Raw genomic sequence first — 20954 nt, 5'->3', positions numbered from 1 at the left:
CATCATTATGATGGCAAGCAGGAATGCAACACTTTCCCAAAAGTCTCTCATCTAGGGAAGCATGCACATTCTGTACTGTAAGAAGGCCACATTTGGGGCTCTTTAAGCCACTTACTGTAACCTGGTCCAGCTTTCTCAGTGCCTGCTGGAAAAGACTTATCTTCTTCCATACTTTTAAAGCAGACTACAAGACTATCCTCCTCAGCAGGATTTAAGATCTTCCTGGACATTTTACCAGCCCCTACACACACAACAAGATGATTGACCTAAGCTTCCTAACAGAGGAGGAACAAGAGGCAATAATGAAGGTGCTGCAACGGGATGCAGAGCTTAAAAGAGCTGAAGAAGAGAGAGTCAGGTAAGGGAACTAGCACCCTGGGTTGTCCTGGGAAGACCTTTCATATACTGAGTTATTCAGAATGTAGGAGCAGATAAAACCAGTTGTTGGGGGCCCCGTATTTCACAGTATATGTGGTTTGGAGATTTTTACTCTGGACTTAGATTTAGTACAGTCTGTGGATAAAAAGCCTCTACCACAGAAATGATTCATTACTGGCCAAAAGACTAACTGTTGATTTGGACCTTTACAATTCCCTAAGGGCCAACCACACTCTGTACGCGTCTGGCTTGACATGCCTCTGGCTTGGTTTGCTCAGAAAAGGATTCAGTGTGCAAGTATCAAAACCTCTGCAAAGTGAACTAATGCATAATAAGTGAGGGGATTTCTTTCAAAAAGAGCACTAGTGCCCCAAGCAAACAAAACGTCAGTATGGATGCAGTCAGCAATATGTCAGAGTGATGAAGCTATACCTTAAATATGTAGATCATTGGAGCTGCAGTGCAGAGGAGGTACCAATGCTATGCTCCATTGCCAAGAGAAGTCCTCGCAATCCATGGCTAATGCAGAAAATTGCTCCCTGTTTTCTTGTGGTTTCACAGACAGAGCGATGCATTGTTATTCTGGAGTGGTTTGTGTGCTGGGAGGTTTTCCTAGAGCTACTATTAGGGTAACTGCCACGAATAGAGGTGTATGCACGCGAAAGCGGCATTGCCCAGATGACTTGACTTTGAGAAAGCCATCTGCACAGGTACAAATAGCAGTTGAATAGTGGTTTCAGCTAATACAGATAGCTACCTGCTCAAGAATGAGGATTTTAGTAGTCAGGCTTTTTTTAAAGTGTGAAGGAAAGTATCGGTTACAGGTACACAAAATGACAAGTGGCTGAAAAATGAAAAAAGGACCATCAGATGCTAAAAGTCAAAGTGCTGTAACACAAACAGATGTTTACAGGTCTCTGCTGAGGCAGGATTTTCTTTCATTGAGTCAGTAATTGTCTCTCTAGGATTCTTTCTCATTGTGGTGTTCCTCATGAGGACATGTATTTCTTATTTAAACATTTTGAAATTATTTCAACTGTGATGCATCTGTGATGCTTCTCTTCTGCTGAGAAACATTTTTTGACAAATCCCCTCTGTGTAGGCATACCCTACCTGGTCTGAAAGCGCTCAGGGGAAGTAATTGTAGATGTGAGTTTGAAAACAGTATTTGGGGAAAGGAACACTTCCCAGAACAGAAAATAAAAAAAGCTACTCTCAGGAGTGGTCTGAAAGGGCTGTCAACAAGTATTTTTGTCTGTATAACTTCACTTTTGCCATTTGTAATTCAAGTTCAAGAGGGTGTGGTGGAAAATGTCAGGGACTAGAGGTTGTAGCAGCCTGTAATCAGCATGTTTGTTTCTACAGTAAAATGTCTCTTCTGGTTTCTGAATATTATAGCTCTCAGAAGCTGGAACCTTACATCTGAAAATGATTTTTCTGAGTACGTGTGGCATATGGAGCTTGCTTTTTATATATTGTGTATTAAAACACTACCTGAATGATATCACCAGCTGAAGAGATGCAATATTTTAGTATGAATTCTACAGCCTTGCATACCTGGAAGATTCCAAGAGCTGGGATCAAATGTCATCATATAAACATCACACTGTGACAAAGTGTTGTTTGTATGTGTATATAATGGAAGTCTTTTAATGTAATCTTTTTCCCTCTGGCAGAAATTCTGAGGTTTGAAGGGGTGTTCTAATAATCTGTGCTGTGTTCCTGGAGTGCGGACAAACTGGTAACATGACAAAATCCTCTTTGAGCAACTTCCTAGTGGAATTTTACAAATCACCTGATGGAGTCCCTTCTCTGCTAACAGCTCCTCATATTATCTGTAGTAAAATTGTGCTGATTAGACTGGCCAAAGCAGGCAGTCTGCTTTAATTCTTGGCTTGAGTGCTGTAATAGATGTCTGCCCCATCCTGTGTCTCCTCTTGTGTTTGTCTGAATTGGGCTGATAGTTCTAGGAACGGCATCGTTTTGGGAACAGCATGCCTCCTTCCTCTTTGACCTCTGCTGAAGTCTGTCCCAAAGGAAGGGGGATACTGACATTTTTTTCTCATGGACAAAAAAGTGATGAAGAAATCTCAGATGACAGGAGGGTGTGATGCAAGGAAATCAAATGGCATCGCATCCTTTTTTATTTCTCAGGCAAGAAGATGCCTCTTTTTGCTTCATTACCCCAGAAGCTGCTGCCAGCCCCTGAACAGCAGTGTTGCTGAGTAGGGGGAAAAATGGCAAGAAATGGAAGAGCTGAGTGACAGCTTGTCAAGACTAGAAGCTATTTCTCATTGTATCACTGACTGACTTATTTTTGTTGTTGTTGTCCTTATTCCTGTCCAGGAATCTCTGATGTACCCTGCTCCAGATGGGTTTCAGGTATTGAACAAATGAGTGGGATAAGCACATAACTGAATTTCCTGGCAATAGCTTCAGCATAGCCCCTAACTCTTTTTACAGTTGTGTAGTTCAAAATTAACACAGTTTCAGGCCCTTTCTGGAGACAGTAACGTGGAACAGAAATGTATATGCAGTTCTGCATTGTGGTTGGGTGACTCTTCTGTGGTGGAGTGGCTGGCCCCTGGCACCAGCATGTCTGACAGAAAGCTGTTGTGGTTGACTCTGTGACAGGGTTCCCTGCTGTGGCTATCGGTCCTTTCCAGCAGAACCTTCTGGCAGTGCGGTTGTGGGCTGTGCTTGGCATTGTTTGCTCCTTGCATAAATTGAAGGAGGCTAGTGATAGGGAAATTCTGATGTGGAGTTCTTTGTGTGGTGGGTGGTGACTGCTGTGTGCCAAACCCCTTCAATATACACATTGGCGTGGCATTGCAGAAAAAGAGAAACCTTCAGGGGTCTGATTCTGCTGGGTGCTATATACACTTAACCTTTCTCGTAATGTTTAGTGGGAGTGTGTGGCTGTTGAAAACGTAACGTAAATTCTTCTTTGATTCTGGTCATCTTTAACAGAGATCCTCTTCTGTCACTCTTCAAGGCAGTTTTCCTTATATTGTAGACGGTCAGAAGCAAGGCTTTTTTGTGTTGTTTTTTCTTTCTTAGGATGGGATATATTTAAGGTATTGGGGTGATCTGAATATTGGCATCAGGGGAACCAGACTTACCACTGTAGCATGAAAATGACATTCAACGACTGTCACTGGAATACATTCTTAAAATCTTCATTAAATTATTTTCTGTTAGATGTAACAGTTTTGAGGGTGCACTTAACAGAGGCAAGGTTCTTGGTGGAGATGGTTTTGAACATAGGTGCCAGTTCAAATTTAAAGGGCTGATTGAAGATGGCAGAGTTTAGAGATGCTGTCTTAGAGGTGTTGTCAAAGCTAACCTTCTCGTTTCTGAAAAGAATTACCAATTTTTCCTACTCTGCCTCCAGGATATTTATTCTAAATGTTCTAGAAATTTTCAAAACGTGTCCTCAGTATCCACTCAAATGATTGTGGCAGTTTGGTAGTGTCTGCATAGTTTGGTAAATAGACACCAATGAGAGAGTTGGGATTTTTCAGCCCGGAGAAGACTCCGGGCAGACTTTATAGCAGCTTTCTGAAGGGCGCCTACAAGAAAGCTGGAGAGCGATTTTTTACAAGGTCATGTCGTGATAGGACGTGAGGGGTAATAGCTTCAAACTGGATCTTTAAAGGTCCCTTCCAGCTTAAACCATTCTATGATCACTCTTCTCATTGCAATACAATACCTAGGGACTCTTTCTAAAGCTAAGTCTCCACAAAAAAATTGTTAATTTTACCTGTTCTCCACCCCTTTTTCTTATAAACTCCTTAATATATATAACTTGCACTATTTCACAATAAAAATGTGGGCATTTGTAAATGAATGGGAAAAAAAACCAACACCAACATGTGGAAGAGGTGTGACTTACAGGCAAGACAAGAACACAGTATGTTTGTTTGTGCTCTGCATTCTGTCCTGATGAGTAAATGGAATAGCACTTTTGTGAGTCTTTTAGGCTGGCCATCATCCCTTCAGATCCATGCTGAAGTTTTTTGAAAGCTTGCTTGGGCTCTGGATCGGGGATGCCACATGTAGCAATGAATTTCTCTAAATTTAGAGCTAAGCATATGTGAAGATCCTTTCGGAACATACCTTCCATCAAGATGATTCTGAGGTTCTTCTCAGGGTACTGATGTTATCCTTAAGCCTCGGTGGATTGAAATTAGTCTGGTAATAAGCAAGTGTGACTACTAAGAAAATAAAGCTCACAATTCTTGTGGAGCTGATTTTTAAAACGCATTAAAAAAAGAGTTACTTTGTGGCATATTTAATTCTTTAGGTCATACGTTTGTGTCAACAAGGAACTTGTTTACAATGTGAGCAAAGCTTTTTAATCTGAAGTTAATTCTACCCTTAGGGATAAGAAAATCTCTGCAGGTTGATTTATTGTAAGAGGCTAAGAATTAGGTGGCTTGAGCTCTTTTGCTGAAAACTCAAACTGAGAGATCTTAGTATCTGCTCTTGTCAAACAGAATCTGCTTTTGTGCACTACTCAGATACATTATAGGAGAAATAGAAATTAATTGTTATTGATTAAAACTCATGCTATTTTTATAACTAGTTCTGAAATCATATACCTGTGTCTAATGGTCATACCAGCGGCTTCTGATTAACTTTTATTGGGCTTACTTGTTTGTAGGTATAATGTGTGGATGGTCAAAGTGTATACATAAGAATGTGTGCTTGGCGATTGCCTTCAGCCAAATCAGGAACATCCTGGTGAGCTCTTTCCTTGTGCCCTTAGCTGACTGATTTATTTGTAGCTGGGCAGATCAGCTGAAGGAGCTCCATCACACTGTGGACAACCTGGAATACTCCCCCAAAGGAGCTTGAGGATAAGACTACGCTTGCCTGCTGCCCATACTTTCCTTCCTTCCTTTGCTTGGCTTCGTGTAGTGATTGCATGAGATGAAGGCGGCTCAGAGGCTTTTCCCATTACCAAAGACAGAAGGGATCCAGCATGTCAATTCAGCAACAACCTTTTTTTCAAATAAATGAAACTTGGTCTATATATTTTTTTCTTTTTTTAGCTTTAGCAGTTTAAAATTTTTTGTTTGTTTGTTTTTTTTTTTTTTTTTAATGCTTGGTTTAATGTGTTAATGGGGCAGGACTTCTGAGACATTTGGCAAAAATCGAAGTAGCAAGTGGCACTCCCAGTTGCTGATTTTTTGGGTATGTAAGTACCTAAATAAACCCAGATAAGAATGTTCCTCTTTGGGCTGTAAGGTGCATCTATGTGGGTGGAAAAGTATAAGCTCATGTCTTCTGGATTAATTCCCCCTTTTAGACATGGCTTAGCACCAAATGAGGCTTTCCAAATACAGTGACCGTTCAGGAAATAGAGCAATTTTATTCTCTAGCAAATGTGCATGCCATTATCCGTACTTCTTAACAAAGCAAACTGACCTAAGAATGACTGGGTTTGCTGAGGAGGTTGGTTGTTTCTCTCCAGAGATATATTCTTTAAAAAAAAAATCCCAACACCCCACCTCCCCTATTCTGAGCAAACTCCTTTTTTTGCCTAAGTCTCCATTTGTCACTGGACAGACAAAAAAAAAAAGGGGAGATATATACTCCAGAAAGCTTTTCTGCATCCTTTATGGTTTCTGCCAGGCTCATCAGCCCAAAGTAACACTGAACTACCTTGGTCTCAGCCCACCTTGTGAAGAGCCAGTAAGAAAAGCAGGACTGTGTTCATCTTAATCTGGTGAGATAAGTAGGGTTAAGGAAGAGACCCTACTTACTGGTCCTGGTAGCAAACATGACATTGGACTATACTGGGAACTGGGCTGATACCTTTTCTTCCCAATAGCAATCACTAACTTGTCTATTAGTAGCAGATGGACTATTTGACTGGATGATGCCTGTTTGGAAAGGCTTGGGAAGCAGGCTGGATGGAACTTATTTTGTATGGTAGAAGAGTGTGCTTAAAGGAAAAAGTGGATACTAGTAAGGCTTTTTAACCTCTAAATTGAGTACTCCCTCAATAAGTATGTTTTTCCCTACAGTACAAAAACTATCTTGGTAAGATCTATCACGTGTGTGCCTGGGACTGTGTTGTATTATTGAGTGCCAAACTGAAGCCTTTGTCTTCAGAGTAGATTAGTCTTGATTTGTAGCTGCATGAAATCATAAAGTGTGACCTATTATTTAGCACAGCATCAATTTCTTGGAGATGCCCTTGCTGGTAGTGTCAAGAAGCCTATAAAGTACTGAGAACACTATTTGAGCATAACCTGTGAGGGAATGCATGTACTTCATGCAACCTCTCCAGATCCAGGTCGTCCTGTACTGCTGTCCAGGCTGACTCTAATACCAAAGGTGTGTCGTCACAGGATAGCTCTTCCTTTGTTGTGAAGGTTTTCTTGTTTGGTTGTTTTTTTCCATGGCAGGTTTACTTGGGTTGTGTATAAAGAGGGAGGGGAGGCCATGGGGAAACCTCTATGAAAACCCCTTAAAACAAGTAGACAAACTAACCACTGGAAGGCTGTTCTAGAAATTAGACAAGTGGAAGCTAATGGAAACTGTGAAGGCTGGCAGACCTTTAAAGACTCCTACTTCCTATAGCCTGTAACCTCAACAGTACTGCTACAGATTTCCCGAATGGAATAAAATTAAGCTTCCTTACAGTAAGAAACGCCTAAACAAATTTACATATTCTGTATGTCTGCCTAGGGAGTATCTAATTACATGATTTATAACATATTACTCATAAAATGAAGCTTACTTCAAAATTGATAGTGCAACTACTAATAAGAGAATAAGTCTGCAGGTGACAGTTGAAAAGCATATAAAAATAAAGGACTACATCTTCAATGCAGAATGTTTATATGATTTAACCCCCCATGGCAGGGGGGTTGGAACTAGATGATCTTTAAGGTCCCTTCCAACCTAAACCATTCTACAATTCCAAATGAAATATGGGGACAACGTGCCAGCCTGATGCCCTACATCTGGCCGTCTTCTAGGACAGAAATGATTTATAGCAGGGTTAATCTGGTCAGTGTGTTTCACAGACACTTGCTCAGCACCGGAGTTGGGATCATAATTTTGGTTCCAGATTCTGGTGGAGACTGTATTTCAATGGGCAAAAGAGCTGCCTGCTTTCACTTCTTCCTCTCCAGAATCAGCTGACTTGTCTCACACCTATGAGCATGTAACTCATTCTAATGTTCCAGGCCTGGATATGTCTGCCTTCCCTTCTGACTTCAGAATAAATGTCAGTTTGTCTTGTTAGTCATCAAGACTTTTGCTGACTGCAGCCTGGTTAGTTCTTCAAGGATCCAAATGCAAGATGCTAGCTGAGATTAATTCATCACGATATTGTTAGACCTAACATGCCCAGACTTCTGAATAGGCATAAAATGGAAGAACATGCAGGACTACAAACAGAACTAGACTGCCTTTTTCTTGTGTCTCCACCTACTTGTACCTACAGAAAACCTGCTATCCAAAGAGACCACAAAGGCAAGAATTAAATAGGTATTGCTGATGAGGTATCATGATGATAAGGATGGGGAAAGGCTGCAAAACCCCATTGGCTTTCTTTATTCTTTCTAGTATAGCTCTCAACCAGTTTAAAGTTATATTGCTTTATTGCTTAAACCAATCAAATAGTAATTGATTTTTTTGTTTGTTTTTTGAAAGTCATGTATGCAGCTACCATGCAAAAGGAATAGTCCCTATTCCTAACTCAGGACTTCCCATTATAAATGTTTTGGGTGTAGTTCTCTAGCAAATGCCAGAACAGACTTTTTTCCTGCGCCTTATCTAGAGATGTGCAGACTAAAGAGGCACGCTCATGCAAAGTGGAATGTTTAAACAGTTACTCCTCTTGCCTTGTAAAGCTTTTATGGCTGTTTCCCACTCTCAAAGGAAAGAAAAAAATCTGATCAGCAAGTCTGACACTTATAATGCCTGGTCTAATATCCTTTTACTCCTGTTCTTGCATGAGTGATACTACGAAAAGTTTCTTGTCTGCAGTTGGTAGGTGATGCAGAACCTAAATCCTTTGTCGTCTTTTTGTTGATTTGGGGTTTGTTGTTATGCTTGCAGCAAATAGAATTGAAGATAAATTCCTCAAAAGTCTCTCTCCTTCCACCTTCTCCACTCATTTGGTATTTCATTTGCAGGAGGGAGGTTTTGGAAGTGAATTTGTAGAAAAGGTGGTGGTATCAGACTTTAAAAAGTCTTCATTTTGCTGCCAGTCACTAGGGTGCTTTTTTCGTATGTTCAGAATAGAGGGTGTGAGATGCTAATGAATCTGTCTCTTTGAGCCAAACATAGACCCTGATTTAAATCACAGAATCACAGAATGGTCGTGGTTGCAAGGGACCTCTGAAGATCATCTAGTCCAACCCCCCTGCCAGATCAGGTTCACCTACAGCAGGTTGCACAGGACAGCATCCAGGTGGGTTTTGAATGTCTCCAGTGTGTTGATCACAAGAAGGCACAGAATGTGCTGGCACCACACAGACTTCCCTGTCTGAAAAGCTCAGTTTAAGCTGTCAATTGAGGAATAAGGCAATAAAAGAAGTTATTAAGATGTCAATCATCGCATCTTGCAAATCCTGTTGTGGTTTGTAATATGGATTATGAATAAGGGGGGTACAGAGGAGGGAATTGAAACACTGAGGAGGTGTAGCTGAACAATTTTAGGTACAGGTATGTAAATACTGTTGTTTCAAGAAAAGAAACCGAAGTCACTATCACTTCATCCTAACATGCAATAAGCTATTACACTATCCTACAAAGCTTAAGATAAACCATTCTGGATTTGCTGATAGGAAGGTTGATGGGGACTGATTATATCAGAGCAGATTTCCTGCCTTGCATGTGATTTAGCCTGCTATCAGATGTTCCAGAGGTGGGGAGAAACAGCTCAATTAATACATGTATAGATTTACTGTTTGCCTGCAGAGTGCCAGACGGTTGCTTTATATGCCCAATCAATGTAATTCTGCATGTACTTAATGCCCTAGTAGGATGAAAAAATTGTCATCTTGCCATCAAAAATGCTTCACCTAGGCATAGAGGGAAAATATTAAGTAATGGGAACTCAGACTTATTTTAAAAGAGAATTTTAAAGTGATTTCCTTTTAATTATGTACCTTCATTTTCTTGAGTTTAATGTTCCTATAGAAGAAACAGGCACTAGCTTTATTATAACTTCAGGCTGTTTCACTCTGAAAACTGCAACATAGGCTAACTGGCATTTTAACAGACCACTGAGGGACTCCAGGATACATGCTTACATCATATGTCAAGCTGTTATAGCATTTTCTCCTAATTGCAAACTTGGCAACTGAGCGTGCAATCTAAATCTTGATCTGAATGTCTACTACTTTGTTCACCAAGAGGAAAATAACATAATGAGAATTTACTTAGGCTTTCTGTTGACTGGGGAGCTGGTGCAGAATCAACTCTTGGCTTCTAATCCTGTTGTGGTGTGCTGGGAGGTGTACGTAGCAGTGGGAAATGATGACTGTTGCCTGATTTCTCCACAATTCCTTTTAAGGTAAAGCACAATCTAAATCTACTGCCTAGCAGTCAAACAGGCCCACGCAGTGCAAGCAGTTTGATATTACTGCTAAGGCCTGCTCACAGCAGAGCTTGAGAATTCGAGTAGCGTTGTAAAAATTCCCATTTGTAACCTCAGCAGCTGTTTTTGCAACAAGTCTATGATGTGTTGGTGAATGCAGACTTCTTAAAAGCCTTTTTGCCTGCCAAGACTTAGAACTACTTGTCTTTCTGATAAGAGATCTACTTTATTTGTGGTTAGGGAGTGCCTGGGAATAGCACTAATATTTAAGTTGCTCTTAGTTCCTCAAAAAATGGGACTGAGAGGCTAAATACTCTCTTGAAGAGTGTAAGATAAGCTGACAAAGGCCAAGTGCTATCAAGGTGAGAAGAGAAGGTAAAAGTAGTTTGTAAGTCAACTGCGGTGACCTTCCATCATTTCTTACCACACAAACCCTATCAGCCGCATGGGTCATTTGTGAAGGAAGTACTGGGGAGATTGAGGACATGTTTATACCTTTGTTAGCAGCATAGTTATTTCCCAAAGTCTAGAAGGCCTGTTGATTGGTGAAGTAAAGGTACACTAATTTCCATAGGCAGCAAGCAGGGGTGGGAGCAAGGTGCCTGACACTGACTTTCAGGCATAGTGATGGCTGCATTGGCTATGGGTGACATTCAGTGAGAGTCTAGAGCCGTGACAAATCCATGCTTCTGTCTCTGTCCTTCTTGAGTTATGTTAATTGGTCACAAGTCTGAGTCCAGCAAGCAGGTAAGTAGGCTGACACAGCTGAGAGGCCTGGGATCCTGTCTGTTTCTACAGTGATTTATTGGTCTGAGGTGACTGGAAAAGGTCTCTACCACACCCTAGTTTCCGTGGTTGAATACAGAGGGGAAAGAAGTGAGCAGCGTCTGGGGTAAAAGGGTTCAATCAAACAGGGTGAGGGCACTGAATACTTGTTCTGTGACTCAGTACCTTCCCGCTAGAGAACCTCTTTCAGCATGTGTTGTCATACTGCCCTGAAGCACTAGCTGGGGTCAGAGCTCTGCTGCCCTGCAGGCTGTGCAAATAGCCGAAAAGCCAGTCCCTAGCCCTAAGGAGCATCTGTTCTGAGAAGGCAAATAACACATGGGAAAGAAGGTGAAAGGGAAAAGCAATCATCTGTGTAAAAAGTTCTTGCATGCCATATTTCCACTATTCTTGTTGGCTGTGTTCATAAACTGGCTGAGCAATGAGGAGTTGGCTCGTACCTGAGTAATATATTTGCTTGAGGACAGAGGGAAGCTTACTGCTGTGTTCCTGCTCCAACTTGGAAGACCTGGAGCATGAGAGGTGTGTATTTTGGCTCTTGGAGAAGCACAGTTATAAGCAAGAGGGAAGGCCAAATTTTAAATGGCCCAGTAATGCTACGGACTGTTGAATCTCTGCATTAAAAATGCCAATGGTGACCTCAATTCCTGGCAGCCTCAACTGTGCGTAGCTGATTTGAGACAGAATTTGTTTACACCCCTAGGAGGGACTGACTGTTGATAGTACTTTCAAAATGAAGTTTAGGTATTCAAATTCTAATATAGCTGATGCATTCAAATAAGCTTTTCATTTCTGGCCATACAAGGATGAAGAAGGAGAAGTTGAGTGAGGGGTGAGAATGGCCTATCTTAGTGTGGTGGCTGGGACTGGCTCGGTGTCCTTTCTCTGCTGTGAATGATTGACTGTCATCATAGCTACTTGATTGCACTAGAAGTTCCTTCTCCTAAACTCATGAGCAATATAAAACTGGCATGAACCTCTTTGGGGTTGGACTAGAGGACCTTTAAATGTCCCTTCCAACCCAAACCATTCTATGATTGGTCATCAGGCCTGTGGAAGATAGCACCATCCCACAACAATGTGGGTTGTGCTTAGCCTTAAAGTCTGAGTGACTTGATTTGTTTTGATTTCTCCCTTGGGCTTTGTTATTAGCTTGTTTGCTGAAGGACAGGACATAAATGGAGAAGGCAGATGAAGCCTGACTTGAATTTTTTGATTAAGTACTCTAAATCTGTGTAGTAACTTTCCTGGTCTGCAGGCTAGTCTCCAGGCTATGTATAAGCATACACCTAATGTGTTATACGCCTAACGAGGAAAGAAAACAACCTCTCAAATTGCATACAGCAACTCCTTATTCTGTTAAAGTGTGCTTCATAAAAGCAGGGTGACCCTGAAGCCTGAAATCAAATTATTAAAAATTTGCTTCACAGTCTTTAAAATGGCTGCAGTTCATGTGATGAATAAATGTAGATTAATAAACTACACAAACTTATTTTGTTGTTTCTTCCATTTGATGCTGTCTTCCTTTGTAACTCATTGTATTCATATAAGGATTTCTGAGTAACCTATGGAAAAAGTGGCACTATCTTTCCAGTGCACTTTTGGAATATGTGTGTAAAAGTAGTGCCATGTGAACAGCCTGAAAAGGCATCTTCTGAGCCCCAAAACAGCCAGAGACTTAATTTTGGCACAGATTTCTTATGCTGCCCTGCTAGTTTATCTCAATTTTAGCCTTGGAAAACTGACCTTTGGAGGCAAGAAGTCAAGATCTGCAGTTACTGGAGACTTCTCCAGGGCTGTCTCTGCTTGAGAGTTTATCATAGCAAAGCATGCTTGTGGGTTTTTTGTTGTTGTTGTTGTTGTTGTTGTTTTTTTTTTTTTTTTGTCTTATGAAGTGTTCCTTCGACTGATGTTCTGAGGGTAACAGGGCTGAGGCTCTTCCCTGTCCACCTCATTGCCATCCTTCATAATTAAATAAGGAGAGTAACAGGTCAGAAGAGGGAAATAGCATGCTAAGACAGCATTTAAAAAAACCAACCAACACAACTGTCCCCCAAAAAACCCCCCAAATCTGACTTTTATTCTGTTCACACTAGTAAGTAGATTGTTTGTATCTCTTATACTTTTTTTTTTTCTTCCCTTCCCCAGGCATTTACCAGAAAAAGTCAAAGATGATGTTCAACTAAAGAATATGAGCGGGCAGTGGTTTTACGAAGCAAAGTCGAAGAGGCACAGAGATAAGATACATGGAGCAGATATTATTAGAGCTTCCATGCGCCGGAAGCCTGCCACTCTTGGTAAGCATTTGGTTTATATTTTATTTTGGAAAGGCTGGCTCTTACTTAGATAATGTCAGACACTGTTGTCTGTGAAATACAAGAAGAATATTGCTATCTCTGCAAGCAGAAAATGATGCAAAAGAGAGATTTCCCGTGTAGTTTACAGCGTAAGCTTTCCAATGCTATGCATTAAAGAGAGAATTCTGTGTGGTGACCGCTAACAGGAGGTACTAGATTGTGTTCATGTGTAAGACTAAAAGGCCTTTGTGCTCCTGGACTGCATTCTCATGTCCATTTTTGAGGCCCTATGAGCTACCCTGGAATGTGCAAAGAATCAGAGATTGAGGAAGTTGCTCTTTATTATGGATTTCCAAGACTCAGTTGAGTCTCAGTTTGAGACCTCTGAGGCTTAATTTATTTTTTTTTTATTTTTAAGGAGACCAAAGGTACTTCAAATTGGTTTGAAATGGTAGGCACCATGAGCTAGAGCTAGTAGTTATAGCTACTGAAATATATGTGCAAGGAGCTCTGGCAGCTAGAACTAGCCTCCTGTGTCCATTTTACCTTTGAATGCACCCACCATTCCCTACATTTGGGTGCCCTCAAATGATCTTTTAGAAATGTTAGTTAATGCCAGCTGTCTTAATGTTCTAGATAAGTTGCAGACATTAAATTAGAAGTACAGATAGGGAGTAGTATATTGTGTGTAAATTGAGTAATGTCAACAAACTTGGTGCTTACTTGATAATAAATATTATATTCTGAAACTCTTACTTAAAAAGATTATAATGTGGGAAGATAATACACTGTGTTTAACATCAGAAGTAAATACAGTGTTTTGTTTGGAGAGAAACAAAACAAAAGAGTAGAACATAAGAGCTGCGCTGCTGGACCAGACCAAAAACTTGTCTCCCTGTCACCCTGCCTCTGAGCGTGCCTGGCAGCGTGTTCAGGCTCTGAGGCCGGGATCAGCCTGCAGCCAGTAGCACCTCAGACTTTGTTGAAAGAGAGGAGGTATTTCTGGGTTATTTTTTTGCTCATTTATTTGTTTAAGAAGTTCTTTAAAGCCATGCCTCTTTAACATTTACCATGTCCTGTCTTGAGGCATTTTAAAATTAAGGTTTTCCACATAAGAAGTGACCATTTCCTTTACTGGTTTTGAACTGATCACCATTAACATTGTCTCTGGGAGAGAAAGTAAACAGTCGATCTATATTCACAAAAACATATATAGTATACAGGATTTCATAGACTTCTATTATAAATCTCTCAGCATCTGACTTTCTAATCTGAAGATTCCCAGTCTATTGTCATTTTTGTATGGAAAGTGATTTTTTTTTTTTTTTTTTTCTTGATTGAGAAAAATCCCCTCTTAACCTTCTCTAGTTCTACTAAACCCTTTTGACTTAGAAGGGCAAGACTCTTATTAATAATTCTTACCAGATTTTACTGGTATTTGTAATTAATCTTTTTTTTTTTTTTTAAGTCCTGTTAAGGGATTTTGCTGTGTGCTAGTGAAGCAAGTAAGGTACTTCTGTCAATACTGTGGATGGACTAAAGCTTGCTACTTTCTATAGGTTTTGTAACTACAACTTAGCCTTGTTTTCCTGTGTCTAATCATGCAGTGTTACACCTTCTCAATTCCTATATTCCCAGAGATGAGTTTGGATAATGGCAGTTTAGTCAGTTTGAGGTTATTGTGTGTGATGGGTTTGGGTTTTTATGTAAACAAGAAAAGGCCTGAAACACAAAAGAATGCAAAAATTCATACGTGGTTAGTGCGGCGTATTTGTGGTTTGGGCTGGTTTTAGACTTGGAAGTTATGAAAATCAGCTGTAAAATTTTACCTAAATTTTATAGTAGTTTATAGCTTAAACGAAAGTACTAAAAGCCATATTATCTTAAATGAAGGTTAATTACTGCCAGTCTTATTGCTTGAAAAAAGGGGCATACTGATTCCTTCAGATCTATACTTGGTTGCTTGGTTTCAATGACTCATTAGATGTCAAGATACTTTTGCTTGCAGTTATGGATAGGAAAAGTGACAAGAAAAATCTTGCTTATTTTTGCACACTAAGAAATTCTTCATTTCTAACCTGTTGAACTGCAAAAAGCAGTAGAGGAAATAATGTAAACTAATGTTTTGACTCTGAAGGGGGTTATCAGAATAGGATTCTGTCCCACCCTAGAAAGAAATGCAAATGTATTTGCATTTGCTAAATTAGGTGGGGCTTTTTGTTTGTGTGTTTTTTTTTTTTTTTTTATACTTACCTTCTTAACTTCATGTGGTAATTCTATCCGTAAAGGATTAGCCACCTGCTTAAATGAGAGTTATGACTAACTTCCAGTTTACTGCTGTAGGAAGGGAATAATTCACTTGATTAACTGAACTTCAACATATTTTCAGTTTCCTATGGTTTAATTGTTTTTGTTTCCTCAGGACACTGAGGTTGAATTTTCAATGTTCATCTAGCTGCAAGAACTACAGCATCAGTCTTTACCAGAGTTGTTGTAGAAAACTTCTTAGTTTAGGATCACTTTAAGGTCTAAAGCAGATGTACCTGGAGTAGTAGAGTGAAGTATTCAGAGCAGTATGTGACATTTCTAGTAGCATTAAAAAAATTAATCTTCAGAAGGTACCAGATCTGCTTCTGTACACAATTAAAGTAGAGTGGACTTCTGAAATAGCTGCAGGTCTGAATGCAAATACTTATATTTGCTTCTCAAGAAATCCTCTATGAACATATGGGAGACAACAATATTCTTGTTTCGTGTTTTAGTTGAAGTGAGTCAGAACAAATCAAACAAAGAAAAGAACAGCTGGGTGAGCAATGTTAATAAAGAAGTCTTTGTGTCACCAGAACTACATGGCATTGTGGAACATCAAGAAGAAGAACAACAACTGAAATCTAGTTTAAGGTAAGCTGTCTGTTTAATCACACTTAATATGCGTATATCAGGACTGGTGAAACTTGTGAGCTGTAAGTTCAATCCAAAGTATTGTTCTTGCCTCTTATTTCAAAGGTCATCTAATATTTCCTCAGAATTGCCCAAGGAATCTGTGCATGTGAAAGGCTGACAAACCATAGTCGTGCATTGATAATTGTTCTACATTCAAATGCAGAACAATCTTTGGCTTACCTCTTCAACGAAAAAATTGTCAATGGTGTGTAGAATGGTCCCACACGTGTTCTCATGTCAATTTAGTGAGACCAGACATTTTAGAATGGCTGGCTGTGATCAGTCCTCTGCAGTTAGTAACAGGGGGACAATTAACCTCTGCATCTCTTCATTCAGTCACTTAATGAGACCAGAGTCCTGATTCAGCCTGAATTTTGAGCTTGGATCATATGAAGAATCAGAAACTGAGAAACTGCTCTTCAGAATTTTCCAGATTTTTTGGTGCACAGTTTAAGGTCTCTCAGACATTTTAAGGAGACCAAATGTATTTCAGGTGGAAAGAACCAAAATCTTTGGATGCTTGCAGAAAATAAGTCAGGTTCTACCAAGAAAAATAAATGTTGTTCTGGAAGGGAGAGGCTTCCATTCAGAGTAAGGCCAGACAGTCAGCTTGGATATGCCTGAATGGCTATAGTTGTTGCAGGAAAGCTGGGTGATAAATAGTTTATGAACTACAGAGGATGTTGTATTAAATGACTCTATCTCAAGTCTGTAAACATCCCGAACAGCTCTGAAATATTCCGAGTTGATTTCTGAGGGAGACCTCTTCTCTTTAAAATACCTACATGTAGTAATTAGCTGGCTGTGTGAAAAGCTTTCAAAAAGCCTGCATTTGAAAAGGCAGGTGCTGATCTCTTAGCTAGGGTGACAGCAGGTGGTGATGAAATGTCTTTACATAGCCAGATTCCTCAACATCATTGAGGAAACGAGAACCAGGGTGTAACACAGGTAACCATTGTTTGTGCTTTCAGTGAACAGAGTGAGGTAAGAGCTGGAGTTACTTAGGATGACTGTTTTACTTCTGGTTGTGCCATTGATCAGCTCTCTAACCTTTCACTTTCTTGTCTTTCTAAGTCCTTCTCTGTACATCATCTGTTTTTCCTTTGCAGCAAGGCTTGTCTCCTACTATACGTTTGTACACTATCTAGTACCAGTTGAATCTTTCACTTTCGTGGTCTGCAAACTGGGCACGCACGTTCATGATGAATGGCACTAAGGTTGGTGTAAGTCTTAACCACTCTGGCTTGCATTTCTGGTCTTTCTTATCCTTTACATATCATTATCAGTGAACTCAAAGGTGTATTTGTTTTACCCACATCTGAAATCGTGCTGAAAATGGTCAAATAAACCACTTTGTTTTAGACTTCCCCAAAAAAGTTTTTGTACAATAAGGATGATAAAGGTTGCTTATCACAAGAAAGAGCTTAGCTCCCCCTCCCCCCAAGTTGGCTGACAATGCTGACAGAGTTAGTTGTTACTGAACGATGTAGGTTTTTTTTATGGGTGGATTTTACCTTCAGGAGATTGTTATGGAGTTATTTCTTTATGGGTAACACAAGACATGCTGCTGTTTAATATATCTGTTAGCATATTTTGCATGTCATCTTGCACATCAGGAAAAGAGGATGATACTTTAAAAGAAGTATAGCCTTGTAATGGTGAGAATAACATTATAACTCCACAAATTGTGATTGACAGAGAGTAATACACTTCATAAACTGTCAGGGCAACCTCTTCAAAAATATAGAACTTAATGAGGTTTAAGAACATGTAGACAATTGTTTGCAATATGACCAACTTGATAGTGGTCTTTAACTTGAGGTGATTTGATGACTTGTTTCAGGTCACAGCCATGCAAAGCTTGATAATTATTGTCCAGGACCCTCTTCTGCCCTTTGCTCCAAATCGTGCTAGAAACTAATCAGCCTGTATGCCTTGTTCACGTGTTCATACTCTCATCAATAGCACAAGATCTTCCCTCTAAAGCAAGCCATCGCAGTCTAGGATTTATGGGACAGTTGGAAGTGGACCTTAGGAAGTAATCTATAATATGTGGGCTGGATGCTCACTTGCATTTACTTTGCATAAATACTTGATCAGATATCTCGGATTATTTGCTTCTAAAATGTCAAAAGCTGCAGCAAGCAAATCTGGCAGAACTATGTGAAATTCATTGCTTATGATTTTAGTGTGGGCTTGTTTCACTGCGACTGAGACTAGTCTAGACAACGTTGCATGTGAGACATTGCAGGAGGTGCCATATGTTTTTAAAATACTCCTTTTTTCTGTTCTCTTGATACTGGACTTTGAAAAACTGGTCTGACGTGGCTGTGGGCCTGTCTCTAATGAGTGGGGTCGGGTTTTTTTTTCCCCTCCTTCTGCTAAGAGCGAGCTTCAGGCCAGCACTGGCTTGTAGGCTTCGCATAAACTGAACAATGGCTAACCTGAGGATTGGGACCGGAAGATATGTGATAACAAACTACCCGGACCTTTTTTGTTCTAGATCTTATTCTTAAACCAAAACAATTCTTACCAAATGGGGAGAAAGTTCAGTTCTGGTAGATCTATGTTTGTAAACTGTTGAGGGTCAAATCCAGCCCTGGGGCCAGTTCAACTGCTGTTGAGTCAGGGTGCTGCTATATTAGGTGGAACAGAAATCAGCCTGCACCTATATTTTTAAAATCAACACGGTGATCTTCATCCCCACACCCCAAATATTTAAATTCAGTAATGAAGCTATGAACAATTTTTTTCTTGGGTGTACCATGGTACTTTTCTTGCATACCACAGCCTTTACACACAGCCTTTACAGGCCAGGTGTGTGAAGTGTCTTTGAAGGTGTAACCTGGCGCAGAATGAGTTTTCATAGGGTGACTCAGACTGTAAATATTGCCTCTGTTCAGTGATACCATCTGTCTATATGCTGAATCTCAAAAAAAGGACAATGTTAAAGGGGCTTTATGTTTCGAATTAAGATTTGTAGGTTTTCTTCCCTAGGCTAGAAAATATTCACATTGAACAGGTGACAAGAATGGGTCCTAAAATTCTGCAAGGTAAAAATTTGCAGAAAAGATCTAATTCTTAAAATCCATGTAACTTTTCTGGAATAATATGGGTGCTGGCATACCCAGATAAGGACATTTTATGGAGTACTGTTAAATCGCACTAGCTTTACTCGCACCAGATTCTCTACCCTTTGGGACAAGCCCAGGAAAGCTTATTTATTTGAATGGGAGGCCATTTCTGGGTGGACTGTATTGACAATGTCTGCAAATCTATAAGCCCTTTCTCTAGCTTTGCTCCTGCCTCCGCCTTGTTGCCTCTAAGGTTCCTGTCCAGTGCTGTCCAGTCTGTGTTGAGTTTGGGCCTTCATTGTGGTTCTCAGCACTTTGTTTTGCTGAATAGCAATGCAGGAATTTTTTTAATCTGGGTGTATTTATCAGTTTGGCTTCATACACTCTCTTAGATTAGCCTTGTGAATGTGGTATATCTGGGAACTGTTTGCTCAGATTTCCTATCTGTATGGGTTGAGGGTAAACTCATATTTTCAGATCCTTTATTGTGAAACTTAGTTGTAGGATCCTGAGTGTGGTTTGGTTTTTTTTTTATTCCCTACTTTGTTTTCTTTAGAGCAAGGTTTTCAGTATGTAATGCCAAATTAACTTTAATTATTCTATGGTAAGTCTGAAGTAGCATTGCATTAAAATACTGTTGGATTGTGTTTGTGTGTTCAATGAGACCTAAAAAAGTTACCTCCCCATCTGTAAAAACTGCAGACTGATGAATGTCTTATTGGTTCCTTGCAGCACAGGGTACATAACGGTATTTTCCTTGTTTAAAATGAGGGAAAGGTTGAAGCATGCATGACCTGGACCTTAAAAAAAAAAAAAAAAAAAAAAATTGTCCTGTTGAGTAGTAGTTGGTGTAGATGAGACACAAAGTGCAGGAGCACGCAGGTGTGCTCATGAAAACAGAAACACAAACTCAAGTCTTATAAAAGCAAGAGCATAACCTTCAGTTCAGCAGACCAAAGATTCTTTAAATATATAGATTTTCAGATTTTTTTAAAAAGTATTGGAGCTAAGGTTAAAAATTGTAATGTGGAATCATATTTTTAAAATAAATTTAAAGGTGCAATATTAAGCTCTCTGGGAACTAGAAAAACATTTTTTTTCTTGTTAGTATCAGAGAGAAGAATGAAAAGAACAATAATAATGTTATATCTGGTATGTGCATATAAGAGGCTGCTGCAGTTAGCGTTGAAACGTAGGAACAGTTTATTTTTTTCACCAGTGGGGTAGCTTCCATTACAAAATCAGCACATACATACCTTAACTTTGTATCACTATGCATGGTGGTGTATTTCTTAAAGGTAGTGTTGAAACAAAAGAGAAGGAAGAGATATAGAAGTGGCTCATTACTGTGTCATCTTATCTTCTCTGTAATGATGTTTTTCCATTTATGAAGTGGGAATGATGTCACTTCTCAGACACACTTAACAGTCCAGAGGCCAGTAGCCTTTCATGGGTGGCTGACAAACTTTTTTTCTAAACTTCAAGGTTAACTGTACTGCTCCCTGGAGAAGATGGGATAGTTGTTCTCTCCTCAACAGGGCAGACTGGTGCCAGTTACCTGATCGGAGGGATCTTTGTCCATGTGAGGAGGCAGCTCCTGTTTGAACCTGAAACTTGATGAGAAGTGGGACCTGTTTTGTTTTTTTTTTTTTTTTTTTTTTTTTTTTGTCCCGAGATACCACACCTGCCCTCAAAAGCATTGTGTCATGGCTCTGCTGCTTACCAATCAATATCTGAAAGTCTTTTTACCCATACCAAAGATAATTGACCAAACAAATATTCAGTATTGCTTTCCTTCCTAGTCTGAGGTCTTATTTCCTACCTGGATAATATTCATTTTTTCCGCCCTGTACTGTTTCCCTCATCCCCAAAATCATAAACATGTAAGCTGGTTAATGCCAGCATTTT

At 39.8% G+C, this 20954-nt stretch overlaps 1 protein-coding gene across 2 annotated transcripts in view; it reads left to right on the top strand.

The window, feature by feature from the left end:
• Window positions 1-236: 236 nt before the first annotated feature.
• The window catches only part of SYTL2 (synaptotagmin like 2), a 44085-nt gene continuing 23367 nt past the window's right edge, over window positions 237-20954 (top strand). For both annotated transcript variants that reach the window (XM_082489848.1, XM_082489847.1), the window contains exons 1-3: window positions 237-358; window positions 12881-13029; window positions 15792-15930. In XM_082489848.1, coding sequence (XP_082345974.1) covers window positions 258-358; window positions 12881-13029; window positions 15792-15930 — 389 coding nt within the window. In that variant the 5' untranslated portion in view covers window positions 237-257. The remainder of the gene's footprint in view (window positions 359-12880; window positions 13030-15791; window positions 15931-20954) is intronic.

The sequence above is a fragment of the Vanellus vanellus genome (assembly GCF_965231255.1).
Source record: "Vanellus vanellus genome assembly, chromosome: 1".
NCBI classification, from domain to species: Eukaryota; Metazoa; Chordata; class Aves; order Charadriiformes; family Charadriidae; genus Vanellus; species Vanellus vanellus.
The sequence above is the reverse complement of the archived record's forward strand: the minus strand, read 5'-3'. Positions and strand labels throughout refer to the sequence as shown.